At 43.9% G+C, this 15,344-nt stretch overlaps 1 protein-coding gene across 1 annotated transcript in view; it reads left to right on the top strand.

The window, feature by feature from the left end:
- Positions 1-4,733: 4,733 nt before the first annotated feature.
- Positions 4,734-15,344, top strand: part of LOC136652334 (beta-1,4 N-acetylgalactosaminyltransferase 2-like) — a 34,828-nt gene continuing 24,217 nt past the window's right edge. The window contains exons 1-2 of the mRNA XM_066629269.1: positions 4,734-4,762; positions 10,641-10,778. Coding sequence (XP_066485366.1) covers positions 4,734-4,762; positions 10,641-10,778 — 167 coding nt within the window. The remainder of the gene's footprint in view (positions 4,763-10,640; positions 10,779-15,344) is intronic.

The raw sequence follows: 15,344 nt of genomic DNA, 5'->3' as shown, positions 1-15,344 counted from the left end.
GGTAGGGTAATACAATCTGTAAAAGCATGACAGGGTATTGGAACCTAAAGGGGGCAAAAATACAAAACACCTATTTGTTTTGGATACTTTATTGCTGTGATTTGGAGTCCTTGATTGTAAATACATGCATGGTGATTAACTTATTTTTTTAACCTTTTTCAGAGGTTGAAAAAAAATTTCTTTTTAAACCTATTTTTAATTTTGTTTTTCAGATAATGAGAACTTTTCTAGGAACCAGAGTTGCATTCTAGATTAATTCATCTAGAAATGTACAGAAGTAAAAGCACATAAATATATTATACTTTAAGTAAGGCACTTGGTTTTATAGCTGAGATTTATATACTGTAACAAAACAAAAATATAAACACAACTGAAACACAAAGCTAACATTTACAACTTGGTCAATGGAATCAATATTGCTCCAAGCAGTAAGTAGATTTAACCTCATAATCAGTTTGAAAAGAACAACAATCATAAGGTGGGGGAGGAAGAAAAACAAGATCAATAGAAATAAGTTAAAACAAAATTCATATAAATGACAAAACCACTGTAGCTACTTATAAGTTGATCTCACAGTTAAGTCGAGGGCAGGTTTTGAGCTAAAAATCCTGGAATCTTTTGACTGCTGAATAAATCGGGCGGGGGGTTAAATTTAGGAGGGTGTCTGATTATAATTTTGTCTGATTTTACCCAAGGCCAGATCCTGAAAAATAACCTACCAGTAATTGGTACCTAAGAACTGTACAGCCTCTAATTTATTAAAAATACAGTAAATGATCATAAGGTAGAAGAGGTCAATGGCAAATGACCAAAGGGCTGACAGAAGTAGCACTGGCTTGACACACTGCATGGCGACATGAAAATCATTCGCCTACACCCAGACTAAGCCCACAACCGAGAGAAATGGCGACTCCGATCCAAAATAGCAGACCCCGCCACCACACCGGACAAACGCTGAGGAAGACAGTAAATGATCATAAGATATATTTGTATTCATTAACACTTTAAATTCTGGTCTTCACAACCTTTTTGTAAACACTATCAGAGTAAGTACACTGCAGACAACATGCCAGTAGAATCATTAATCAAATCCTCCTTCAAGGTGGCTGGTGTGTGAAGCCAGAAACTCTCTATATAACATATAACACATAACTGGGAGTGTGCAATTCAGTTCACAGCAGAGAGACACTCAAAAACCAGATGATAAAAAAAAACCAGACCTCTGCCAAACATTTGCAAATGAGAACAAGGGGCAGTCTCCTTGTCTAATTGCTGGCATTTCAATATCGTGAAATATTTGAGTTTGCAAAGAAAGGGGGGCTGGTAGTATTCTTATTTCTATATTTGTAAGCAAGGCCTCTGAGAGGAATTTTATCAGAGGGTACAGAGTTTCTTTTGGGCCCCTTTGCAAAGGGAGAGAGTGGTGATGGGCAAGCAGAATAGGGGCAAAACAAGGTGGGGGGAGGGTAGAGACAGCTGGAAAAATCTTTGCTGCCCAGGTCTACCAGCCCACATGGGTTGATAGTGTCACCAAGATCCCCTGTGGGTCACAAGTCTGAGTACTGTAGATAGGAAACTGTAAGAACCCAGGAAATTCCTGGGCCCCTTCCTTTGGCTCCTGGGCCCCGCTTTTGACCCTGGGCCCCAGGTACAAATTACCCCCTTTACTCCCCCCTCTCCTAGGCTCTGTTTGTAAGATGTATAATCTTACAAATTTATCAAACTCCTCCCTTTTACCTGCATCCTTTTCCTTGGCTTTTAAATACAGATGTGTGCCACTTAACAATAGGGATAATTCTCAGATCCCTTTTATGCACTTAGGTCATTAAGTGAACATTTAGTCCAATCTATTGCCTTTGTTGTGTAAACACACACTCTCTGCCAGACACTAGCTGGCTGTACAGGCTAGAAATAGATTGCCTCTTTGCATTAAGAGCCTCTCTGCTGCAGGCTATGGGAGATATGATTGCCTAATTAAGAGCATCTTTATTGTGCTTTGACCACCTGCATATATGCAGTCCCTCAAGCAACCAGTTAAGTGGCACATGCCTGTAGACTCTTGGTATTATGTTTTGTTTCCCCTTTTGCTCTCCAATTGGTTTATTCCCCCCTCCATAAGTGTATCAATTTTTTTGTAAAGTGGCTATTTGGATGGAGTATGGATGCTAGGAGAGGATTCTGAGTTAGGGTGATTACTTGCTAATAGTTCACTATAATCGAAAGTTTGTTTGTACTCTACTCTCTGTTTGTACTTCTTCTTCTTTCTGAAACCTTTATTGGCATATCAAATGATAACAATTGTACTTTACAATTGACATGACAATTTGCATAACACACAACAATTTAAACAAGATACTAGAATTATTTAAATTCTAACAGTGTTACTTTAAGGATCTCGGATAAATAACCAGCAACAGCTGCAGTTAAGGAATCACAAACATCACTCATAAACTTGGAGAGAATAATATCAGAGGGGATAAGGTCAGAAGGGATCCAAGAACCAAGGTAATGATTCTGAATATCAAAGTGTGCTGGGCAAAGAAAGAGTATATGAAACAAAAAATCAGGAGTCTCATGACAAAAGAGACAGAGCCTTTTCTCCTGAGGAATGTTAAAAAAACGGCTAGAATGAACTGCCGATGGGAAAATGTTGAGGCGAGCTAACATAAAGGCTCGTCTATGTAACGGATTGGTTAATGTATAAAAATAATTAGATGCATGATTAAAGGATGGGGCCAAACCAAGGGAAAGAGGGGAACAAACAGAATTGAGACTATTACTTAGATAATTAAATTCAAATGCTAAGAGCTTGTCTTTTATGAATGAATATGCTCTTGGAAGACTCATATATGTTAGGGATTCTAATGAGAGGTCGAGAGAAGCAAGTTTATTTTCTACCAGCCGAAACCAAGAAGAAAAATAAGAATCTCTTAACAAATCATATAATAAGGAACCGGAATGAGAATTTAAAAACAGTTTAAGCCAATATTTAAAAGTAAGTAACCAGGCAGTAGTTGTTGGAAGATGGATACCTAATTCTAGGATAATTGTGGAAACACGAATTAAATTTGGAATCCCTAGAATTCTATAAAAAAAGATGCTGCGATCTGATCAATATCCTTCTTAATTACTTTAATCCAAATTGGGGCACCATAAAACAAATGAGAAAGAATTTTGGACTGAAAGATCTGGATAGCAGCAGGAACATACTGGTTACCTTCATTATAAAAAAATTTTAAAATTGCTTTAAGTTGGGGAGAAAGAGATGAAGTGATAGCTTTCTTATGAAGAGACCAAGGAAGTTTATAATGAATTATAAGACCCAAATATTTATAAGACTGGACTTGCTTATATATATTTGGACCTATCGTCCATGTTATAGGGGACCAAGAGCGGGAAAACACCATAATTTGAGTTTTGTTTGAGTTGATTGTTAGGTCATTTCGTGTACAATACTCCTGAAATTTAGCCAAGATGCAGCGAAGTCCAGATTTAGTTAGAGATAATAGTACTGCATCATCTGCATATAAGAGAGTAAAGACAGGGACCCCGTTTAGAACCGGAGTAGAATGAGTAGAAGAAGAAAGAAAAGAAGGTAAATCAGATAGAAACAAATTGAATAATAAGGGAGCAAGGACACAACCCTGGCAGACACCATTGTGAATAGGAAATCTGTCAGTGAGATTAGAATTTGGAATCCGAACCTGACAAATTCTGAGAGTGTAATTGACGTAGCAGGAATAATAAGCGCAAGTCTATTCCCCATTTAAGTAGTTTGGACCATAAAAGGTCTCTATTCACGGAATCAAAAGCACCTTGGAGATCAACAAATGCAGCAAAAAGGTTAGCTTTATTATAAATAAAATACTTCTCTGCTAAATAAGTCAACGTAAAAATATGGTCAAGGGTAGAAGCTCCTGCCCGAAAACCAATCTGTTCCTTTCCGGGGAGGTTTTTAGAAATTGCCCAGGAAGAGAGTTTTGTTAAAAGATACTTTGAATACAATTTTCCAATGTTTGATAACAAACTTATTGGGCGATAATTTGAAGGTGATGAAGGGTCACCTTTTTTATAGACTGGAATGAGAGTAGATGTCAACCAGGCATCAGGAAAACGACCTGTGGAATTAACCAAGGTAAAAAAAGATGCAAGTGGTTCTGCCCACCAATTGGGATTATTAGACAAAATCTCATTCAAAATGTTATCGGGTCCAGGAGCTTTACCGGGTTTTAAAGAAAGAATTAACTCATATTTCATTAGGGGAAACTGGAGGCCATTCCAAAAGATCATGTGGAGTATTGCTGGGAGGTTGAATTGGGGACAAGGATGAGAATTTTTTTGAAAAAAAGTCAACCCAGGTAACTGCAGAGATAAATGGAAGCAAATTTGAGATTGAACAGGATGACCTGGAAACTAAAGTCCAAAAGGCCTTTTGATTATGGGAAATAATTGCAGAATGTAATTTATCCCACTTACGCAGAGCATACTGGTGTATTTTCTCATCAAATAAATCATAGCATGTTCTGCGTAAATAAAAATATCTCTTAAAAAAGATGGAATTGGATGAAAACGGATTTTAAAAAAAGAGCGTATTTGTTTCTTTAATTGCCAACAATCAACATCGAACCAAGAATTATGGTTAAAAGGAACCCTGGATGGTTGTGAGGAACTAGAGGAGCTAAGAAAATTAACTAGAGAATCAATTAAAGAATCATAATCTCTTATAGCTGAGGATGGAGAAGAAAAAGAAAGAAGGTTACGGGTAAGAACAATAGTCTCCGGGTGACTAGTCCACTGGGAAAAAGCTTGTTGTGAAGTAAAGGACCATTTATAAGATCGACTGGGGTTAGAAGGAAGTGAAGAAGAGTGGGCCACATCATGGGGAAAAGAAAATGTTAATAAAAGTGGAAGATGATCTCCCTCAGAACGATGGCCCACTGAGAAATCAGAGAGGAAAGGTAAGAGATCAGGGGAAACAAGGGCATAATCAATAACACTCGGGCCTCTCACTGAAAAATGAGTAAATTCTCCTGGGGAATCATTACCTCTAGAGCCATTTAATATAACTACATTAGCAGAGGCACATAAATCGACAAAGGAAGCAGCATAACTATTAAAGGATAAATCTTTGGAAACCCTTGGAAGATGGAGCCAAGGAGGGATTTGGTCATCCATAAACCAGTTCATATGTTGGACTAGCGCAGAATTACTGGGGCCAATTCTAGTATTAAGGTCTCCTATTATTATCAGCAAAGCAGAAGGAAAAGCTTTTAAATTTTCTTCTATAAGTTTTTCAAGAGATTCCCATAGATTGGAGGGAGTAATAGCAGCAGGGGGGATATACACATTAAACTGCAAAATCTTAAGAAAATTTATCTGTAAAAGAAAAATTTGACAATACAAGGATTGAATTGGAATATGAGAAAAGGAAAAAGGTGATGATAACTTTACAAGACAACAAAGACCAACAGGTGGACGTCCCAAAATATTATTTTTGAAAGCTGGTAAATGCTAGGGAGTATAACCAGGAATGGTCAGGGAAGACAAAGACCATGTCTCCTGAAATAAAATTACATCAAAAGTTTTCAGATAATTGATGAAATCTTTATCTGAAGCTTTTCTGGACCACCCCGAAATGTTCCATGAAATTATAGTAATAGTCATAACGTTATGCAAGGAAGGAGAACAACAATCAGTTAGTCAACAGGGAGAGGGGAAAACAGAATGACTTTTAGGAGAAGCTTGAGGATCATGTGAAACCTCTAGCTGAGTTATAATTGAGTTAGGAGTGGTGGTCTGAGTAACTAAAGGAGGGCCAGATGTAAATTTGTTAATCTCGTTGTTCTTTAACGTACTAGAACCAATAAAATCAAAATTTAAAGGCAGGGGATATTGAGAGGAAGCATCAATTAAACGAAAAGAGTCAGATAAAGAACTTTTCTTAATAATACAAGTAGGAAAAAGGGATGTATGTGAAAGGGGCATCAGATTCGGGTTAGAAGGAACAACTGGAAGAGATAGAACATCATTTGGAATCAGAGCATCAGTAGAGATTTCTAAATTCGACATAATAGGCATTGGCGAAGGCTGACTAAAACAAGGATCATCTGGTCCTACAGAAGAATTAGACAACAGATTTTTTTTGGAAAATGCAATTTCTGGTTTAGCAGCCTCCAGAGGGCAAGGAAGGGGAAATAATTTGGAAGCAGACAAAGAGCAATCCAAAAGAGGTATAGTAGAGGAACCATTCTTTGCCGAACAGGGAGACTGTGCTGACGCAGGAATGTCCATATTTCCTCCTTGAAGAGAAATTTTAGATGGAACCAGTTTGGTTATGGAGGTATCACGAAAATAACAATGGACAGATATGCCTACTTCCTGGAAAGAGCTGGTGGTGGCAAATAGGAGTCTTGGAAAATATGAGGAACGAAATTCCAGGAGGAGACGAAGAGGGCGACGAACGGAAGGTAGATGGACTGAATTCCGTAAATCCACTTTAGAAACAGGAACATTCAGCAAGGAGGCCAGATGTCTTCTGGCCAAATGGATTGTAGACCGGGCTGGGTGTCTCCTAGGTGCCAGTTGATCGAAAGATAGCACAGCTGCAGAAGCTTGATAAACCAGTTGGCTTGAATGTTCCATCGAAGTTGCAGAGACAGACTTAGAGTGAGATGTTGAGGCTAAAGTAGAATGTCTCATCTCCAATGCAGATTGAGAAAAATTTTTAACAAAAAAATTTGATAGCTTAGAAATCATTTGGTGCTGCTCCTTTAAAAGGCTCAATATATGGGAGATCTGAGAAAATATAGAAGATACTGTCTGGGCCGTCAATTGAGAATATTCCTTGAGCTTCATAGATAATTCACAAGGATCTCCATCAATCATTTGTGCACTCCCCTCCGACTGAGATGACTGCTGAGTTTCCAGCAAAAGTTGTTCTTTCGAAAGGGGAGACACAGGCTGGAAAAACTCTTGCAGAGGCGGTTGACTCAGAGAGAGAATTTTGGAATTAGAGTTGCAGGAGGGCATAAACTTCTCTAATTTAGTTTGTTTCAAAGAAGGTAATGATGCCTCAAGGTCAGGACTAGACGGAGACAAAGCTCTTTTACGCCTCATTTGGGAAGATTGATTAGCTGTAGTTTTACAAACAATTGAGCTCTGCACAAGGAAATGGTGGTCAGATAACGACAGACTGACTGAAGATAAACAAACTCAGGGGCAAGGCATATCAAACTCGAGCACTTGAAGTCTATAAAAGCAAAAACATGCTGGGAAGAAGTTCCTTAGTTCCAAAAAAAACTCTCCAAATTAGCAGGGAAAATTAAAACAAAGTACAGTTACCGGAGCTCCGAATTCCAACGTCCTGTGGCTTGGACTCTCCCACGTGACCCCCCCTGTTTGTACTCTTACCCTGGGAAGGAGGTCTTCCTGAGGAAAACTACGTACTTCTGCCTTGCTGCTTAGCTTTGGAGGATAGCAGTGAGTCACATCACTCTATTCCCAGTTTCCCCTGTAAATGGAGGAGGGGGGAGCCAATGACAGGCAGCCCGATTCAATTGCAGGACAGTGTTGGTGGCTTCTGCAGTGGCAATGGCTGTTGCAAATGTACTTAAGGCATGTTGCTGTAGCTGGGAGCCAAAGGGCACTGACAGAGAGGCCACCTGCAGTAAGTTCCCCACCAAGTGGTGGGGAGGTATTTCTGGGTAGGTGGAAGGCAGGGAGAGGGCAAAATCAGGTGGGCGTAGGCCCAGAAGGGGGATGGGAACTGCTGCCACAGAATCCTATCCCTCTTTCTGTGCCTTGGAGCTCCACACAGTTCTCCTCGGTTCTGCACCAGCTTAAATAGATGGCGCAGCCCCTAGGACAGGGGTCGGCAACCTGTGGCTCTTTCAGCTTTCTGCTGCGGCTCCTCCAGGTGAAAGTGGCAAAGGGGTTAACAGGAGGCACCTGTGTTGGGAGGGCAGGCTGCTTCCCTCCGCCCCCTGAGCTCACTGCCCTCCTCTCCCTTCACTCCCACCTGCTCCACATTGGTTTCCCTTTTCAATTTTGCCCCCTCTGCAGGCTTAAGCTCCCTGTTTTTCCCTTCCCCAACTCTCCAGCAGGCTCAGCCAATCAGCATCCAGCAGGCTCCTGGCTTTTTCTGTTGGAATGGCTCAGGGCTCTTCACTGGCTGACCACCAGCCAATCCTGAGCTGCCCTCCTCCTCAGCCATTGCAAGCCCTTGCAGCCCACCTTTCCTTGAGCAGGTCCCCACTCAGTGCAAGGAGAGGCTTTTCCTCCACAGCAGAGGAGACATCCTGTGTGTCTACTCAGTAGTAAGCCCCATTACAGCGGATGAAGCTTACTCCCAGGAAAGGGTGCCTGGAATGGCAGCCTTGAAGCCTGCTCAAGGCCAAGCTCAAGGATAGGTGAGTGGGAGCCCGCGCAGGTCTGTTCCAGAGTAAGCCCCGATGTAGTCCCTGGGCTACTCCCAGGAAGGTGTGGAGGGCTGTAGCTTCAACCTCCTCCTGTGCAGGTCTACTCACAAGTAAGCCCCGCAGTAGTCAGTGGGGCTTCCTCCCAGGAAGGTGTGGAGGACTGCTGCATCAGCCCCCTTCTATGCAGGTCTTCTCATAAGTAGTCAGTGAAGCTTCCTCCCAGGAAAGTGTGGAGAGGACTGCAACCTGAGAGCTCCAACCAACTTGTCTGCTCAGAAGTCCCATTGTAGCCAATGGGGCTTACTCCCAGGATAGTGTGGAGAAGGTTGCAGCCTGAGTGAGGGAGGGCAGGCAGGCAGGGCAGAAGCTGGCCTGTGGCTGCCCCCCCTTCTTCTCTTCCCCACCTCTGGAGTCTGTGTCTTTTTTCCTTCCAGCTGGGTGCCTCTGGAAGGTGGGGAGAGTTCTTTATTATTCATGTAAGATAAGCAGATGTCTTAACCGCCATATGTATTGGAATCCTAGAAGATCTGGTGAGGAGGTAGATGTGGTGTCAGCAGTGGCCCCTTTAAGGGTAAGGCCTGGGCATCCAGCAGAGTGTGCTGCACAGCTGCAGCCACTTGAAGGCAATTGGGCCCTCAGGGATATAATGGGCACCTGAGGAAGGGGGTGTGGGTTGTAGAAGGAGTGCAGGTTGGAGAGGAGACTGACTGGGCTTATTGACTTGGATACTCTGACTGATTTGACTGACTTACTTTGGAATCTGACCTTGGACTGTGACTTGGCTTATTGACTTTGGATTCTGCCCTGGATACTCTGACTGACTTTGTGACTAACTGCTGGAGACACTGGAGTTTGAAGTGTGGCTGCTGTGCCCAAGACCTGCTGAGGACCAAGGGGCTGTTGTAGTGGTAGGAGGCTGCTGGCAGGAGAGAGGACCTCTGCAGGTTAAACAGGCAAGCTACCCTGGAGGTGGGGTCCAGCAGGACTACAGGGCAGAACCAGGGTCATTTGTTGGGGGAAAGAAGGGGAGCTAATTTGCTTAAAGTGGGCATAATTCTCCAGGCAGAGAATGGCCTTGGAATCAGGCAAAATACCATAGAGGACCAGGCGTCTGAAAACACAGGCCAAGAATGTATGACAAAACTAACTAAAAGCTACAAGAGGGGGCTACATTATAAAAATGGGACCTATAAGAGCATAAAGGTTAAAAAAAAAAACTATACATGCAGTATTATCTTCATTTTAGATGTCAAAAGGGTTTTGTGGCTCCTGAGGTTTTTTTCCTCCAGAAAACAGGTCCAAATGGCTCTTTGAGTGTTTAAGGTTGCCGACCCCTGGCCTAGGAGACCTGTAAGGGCTGCTGGGGCTCTACACAGGGTGAGGGAACGGATGTTCCTTACCCTAAGGAGACCTCAGGCTGCTTTCCAGGCCCTGCAGGATACAGTGGTAGCCCTTTCTGCTGTACCAGGCATTACAGCCAGATATAAGATTAGGCCCTAAATGCTAGGTGCTGTACCAGATCTACCATGCCAAGAGGCATGTGAAAAATAAAATAGAAATCCAGATGCTACTAATGGGGTACAATCTCTACTCTTCCCTTACAAATGTCCATCAGAGTTTGGGAAGTTGACATTCTCCAACTGGGCTGAAGGGGCAAAGGAATGGTCTGAATCCAGGAGACAGTTTGAATTTTGAGATAATCCAATGAAGGATATCTGACTGAGACTGAGATCTGGGATGTGGGTGAAACTGAAGCATCTTTGGAACCTGCTGTTGCATTAGCAACTGTGGGCCCACTCCTATCCAATTTTCCAGTGCTTTTGCTGCTGTGCCAGTGGGGTATGCACTGCTTCCTGTGATGGGAAGGCAGTCACAGAGGCCTCCTCAAGATATGGGAACATTTGTTCCTTTACCTCTGGACTGCATTGAGGCAGCACCGGTGCTGGAAAGTTGGATAGGATTGGGCCCTGTGTTGTCTGCACAGCTGGAAAAGTCTGTTTTCCATTGCTCAACTTTTCTTCTATGTTTGCAAGAAAATAATAAAGCATTACTTCGAACCCCTTTTTCCAGATTGAGCGAGCTGGAAAATCAACCTTACCTGGTTGATGGTAGAATAGACCAATCCAATTTAATAATAATTTAGGAGTTCTTTTTTAAAAGGAGTAACTTGAGAAAAAAATGTGAAGATGTCTTTTGTGAATGGTCTGTTTCCCCTCTCATTAGGTTAGTGCCAAAGAATAGCTGTGACTGCGCTAGACTTCACATGCGGGAAATCTATCAGCTGGATGACTACATCGACAAGGATAAGCTTGCTTCCATCGCAGAAAGACGTGAGAAGGCATTTGTTGCTTTTCGGAGAAGGTAACTTTCCCCAGGGAGTAGGGCTGTGTTCAGTGGTGGGATTCAAATAAATTAACAACAGGTTCTATATCCTAATGACCATTTTAAGTATACCAAAAGATATACCCAAAGGTAGTTTAACTCTTGGGTGAATGTCATCAGGGCCCAGTGACTTATTGATCTTTAACTTATCAATGAGGTCTGAAACATCTTCTCTTTTAACCTCTATCTGACTTAATTCCTTGGTCAGGAGGGACCGTTTGGGCAGCGGTATCTGCCCGAGGTCTTCTGCCGTGAAGACAGATGCAAAGAACTCATTTAATTTCTCTGCCATCTCTAAGTCTCCTTTTATCTCCCCTTTCCCTCCCTCTTCATCCAGAGGGCCAACCGCTTCTCTGGTGGGTTTCCTGCTTCTAACATATTTAAAGAATCTTTTATTATTATCCTTAATGCTGCTGGCCATGTGTTCCTCATAGTCTCTCTTGGCCTCCCGTATCACCTTCTTACATTTCTTTTGCCACAGTTTATGTTCCTTTCTGTTTTCCTCATTAGGGCAAGACTTCCATTTACGGAAAGAAGCTTCCTTGCCCTTTACGGCCTCTCTAACTTGGCTGGTTAGCAATGCAGGCACCCTCCTGGACTTAGTTAAGCCCTTCTTCCTTTGCGGTATACACTTCCACTTTTTTTGCACCTTTTCCATTTCCACTATGTCCTGAGATGTGATGACCAGAACTAGACACGATACTCCAGGTGTGGCCTTACCATCGATTTGTACAATGACATTATAATATTAGCCATTTTATTTTCAATACCTTTTCTAATGACCCCAAGCATAGAATTGGCCCTCTTAACCACTGCCACACATTAGGTCGACACTTTCATCGAGCTGTCCACCACCACCCCAAGATCTCTCTCCTGATCTGTCACAGACAGCTCAGAACCCATTAGCCTATATGTGAAGTTTTGATTTTTTGCTCCAATGTGTATTACTTTACACTTACTTACATTGATAAGATAAATGAAGTTATAAGAATGAATATACTAACAGATTACCCAAGTCAAACTTAGAAGCTAAGCATTTAAATAAATTAGAGGAAACCAATAAGAATTTTTGGAAAAGTTGGGCTGAAAAAGAAGATCACAGCTTAGCAACATTTTTCCTGAGTCACTCCATTTTAAGTGGACAGATTTTGCTGTGGTAGTTTGCTTTGGAAACAGACTTACACCAAAGTCTAGTCCATTAGTCTTATACCGAAGGACTAAATTCCAGATGGCTTTCACTGAAGCGTCAACAACACACAGAGACAAGTGCACAACTTTCCACCCAAGGCAAATACCAGTCATAGGGAGAGGCATGATCAGAATGATGGGGTAAAGAGTTTAAGCCATCTCTCTTCACTGTGCTTTGCATTGGGACCCGACAATTTACATTTGTTATTCTAATAAAGAAACCAAGCATACCATGTTGGCTCCAATCACACAGTTTTATTGTTTAGTTTAGCCCCAAAGTTTCAATACACCTGAAATCTGGAGATTTACTTACTTTGGTATTTGTATTGGCAACCTTCAGTCTCGAAAGATAACCACTAGTAATGTAATCAAGTATTCAGGATCGAGTACAAAGTCCTTCTTTACAGTTTCAGCAAGACTTCTTGTTAGCACACTCCCTCTGTGAAATAATAAGAACAGTATATAGTGAGTATATAATTAAACATTTTTAATTTGGTCTAGCAATTAACATATGCAGGAAACAATATTCATTGCTCAAATGTACTTTGGGTTGGTAACACAACTGGAACAAATATATTAAAAAAAACAACTGTATACTGCACCTTTCTCATATGATCAAACACTGGCCATAGGCCCATCTAGTCCAGGTTCCTGTATCTCACAGCAAATGCCCCAGGGAGCACACCAGATAACAAGAGACCTGCATCCTGGTGCCCTCCCTTGCATCTGGCATTCTGACATAGCCCATTTCTAAAATCAGGAGGTTGCACATACACCTCATGGCTTGTAACCCGTAATGGATTTTTCCTCCAGAAACTTGTCCAATCCCCTTTTAAAGGCATCCAGACTAGACGCCATCACCACATCCTGTGGCAAGGAGTTCCACAGACCAACCACACGCTGAGTAAAGACATTTTCTTTTGGCTGTCCTAACCCTCCCAACACTCAATTTTAGTGGATGTCCCCTGGTTCTGGTGTTTTGTGCGAGTGTAAAGAGCATCTCTCTATCCACTCTGTCCATCCCCTGCGTAATTTTGTATGTCTCAATCATGTCCCCCCTGAGACATGATCCCTCTTTTCTAGGCTGAAGAGGCCCAAACGCCTAGCCTTTCCTCATAAGGGAGGTGCCCCAGCCCAGTAATTAGCTTAGTCCAGGGGTTGGCAACCCATCTGCTCTGGGCAGCAGCAGCAGGAGGCACGCAGCTGCGGAGCTGCACCTGCACTTCACAGGGGAAGGCAAGTCTTCCCTTGGCTCCTCTCACTGGGGACCTTGAGCCCATCCAAGCTGGAGAAGTGTGCCAGGGAGACATAAGCAATCTTCAGTCCCTTCCTGTGTGAGAGATGGGGGGGGGGGGTTTGATGTCTCTTAGGGGCAAAAAGTCTTCTGTGGAGAGCCACTGGTGGGGTGAGATCCAGGGGGCAGCCTGGATCAAAGGTGGAGGGGGAGCCCCAAAAACTTCTGCAGTCTGGAGCTGGAAGGAGGAGGTGCCCCTTAGAGGTCCCGGGGCTGCGTTTCATTCTCCTCCAGAATGACAATGCAATGCTAGGCATGTCTACTCAGAAGTAAGCCCCATTGTGTTCAATGGGGCTTACTCCCAGGAAAGTGTGGATAGGATCGCAGCCTCAGTGATGAAGATGAGATGCTTCCTTCTTCGCCTTCTGACTGACAGTGTCTACTCAGAGGTAAGTCCCACTGTATTCAATGGAGCTTACTCCCAGGAAAGTGTGGCAGAGTTTGCCACACTTTCCTGGGAGTAAGCCCCATTGAACACAATGGAACTTACTTCTATGTAGGCACTGAGCACAATCCTAACCAGGTCTACTCAGAAGTAACTCCTATTTTGTTCAATGGGGCTTACTCTAAGGAAAGTGTGGTTAGGATTGCGGCCACTGTCAATCAGAATGTGAAGAAGGAAGCATCTCATCTTCTTCACTGACGCTGCCATCCTCAGGGTGCTGGACAGGCAGCTGAACTGCTCCTCGTCAGCGAGGCAGCATGCTGGCACTGAACTGAAGTCCTCGTCAGCAAGGCTGCATGCTGACTGCGCCTGTTGCCCTCATTAGTGGGAGGGGACACATAGCGACGGGGGGGGCTCGCCCTTGGGGTCAGCGGGGGCTCTCTGAGCGGGAGTGGCTCCAGCGCCCCCCTCTTCCTCCCGCGCCCCCGACCCACCGGGAAAGCTGAGCCAGCTAGCTCAGCCGGGGAGGACAGGTGCGGGGCGGGCGGCTGCTCCTGTTTCCCTCGTTAGCGGGTGGGCACACATGGCGGCGGGGGGGCTTGCCCTCAGGGGCAGCAGGGGCTGTTTGAGTGGGAGCGGCTCCCACGCCCCCCTTCCTCCCGCGCCCCCCCCACCCACCAGGAAAGCTGAGCCAGCTAGCTCAGCTGGGGAGGACAGGCGCAGGGCGGGCAGCTGCTCCTGTTTCCCTCGTTAGCAGGTGGGGACACATGGTGGCGGGGGGGGGCTCGCCCTCGGGGGCAGCGGGGGCTCTTTGGGCTCCAGCGCCCTCCTCTTCCTCCCGCGCCCCCGACTCACTGGGAGTGCCGAGCCTAGCCGGGGAGGAGAGGCGCGTGGCGAGCAGCTGAACTGCTCCTCATCAGCGGGGCTGCACGCTGGCCGTTGGCGTCCTCTCCTGCATTCTCCGCGCAGTCGCAGTAAGGTTATAGCTGTGCATGCGCTCCCCAGCCAACAGCCGGTTCTCCGAACCAAGAGATGAACTAGGAAGCGGTACTATAGAACCGCCGCGAACCGGCTCAATCCCATCACTGGCTGTGTTTCATATAATTATGCAACACAACAGGAAGGGCTCTCATGGGTCTTGCTGAATTAGTTCTTCTAGTCACTGTTGTGTCTTCAGTAGCTTCCTGGCCCATGAGTAAAGCCATCCCTTTTAGATTATTCCCTGTTTGTGATAATCAGAGGACAGGTCACCTTTTACCTGTGAGGTTCTACTCCTTGCTGTTAGAGCTGACATGGCCTCCTCTTTTTTCTGTTCTTTTGCTTTAAGTAGTTGTGAAAAGTATGTATATTGCCTTTCATCAGAAAGTTATCAAATGGGCAGCCCAATTCTAATTTTCACTGCTTAGGAGTAGGGGTTTTTAACATCATGAATATTATCTAGCTCTACCATGGAGCGGAGATTCAATAGGGGAAGGCTGAACCTTCTCCACCTTGGAGAAGAATGAAATCAATGGGCAATCTAACATGATTAACTATCTTTTGTAATCAAAATAAAGTTTTCATAATATTAATACATGTTTCTTGATGCTCATTATGAAGCAGTGACCAAGCCATTCACAGAAAAGATTGCTGTGCTGGGCTAGAGGTTGATCATATCTGGATCTCATCACAGGGATTC

Source organism: Tiliqua scincoides, chromosome 5 (genome assembly GCF_035046505.1).
Source record: "Tiliqua scincoides isolate rTilSci1 chromosome 5, rTilSci1.hap2, whole genome shotgun sequence".
Taxonomy (NCBI): domain Eukaryota; kingdom Metazoa; phylum Chordata; class Lepidosauria; order Squamata; family Scincidae; genus Tiliqua; species Tiliqua scincoides.
Note: the sequence above shows the minus strand (reverse complement) of the source record. Positions and strands in the feature narration are given on the sequence as shown.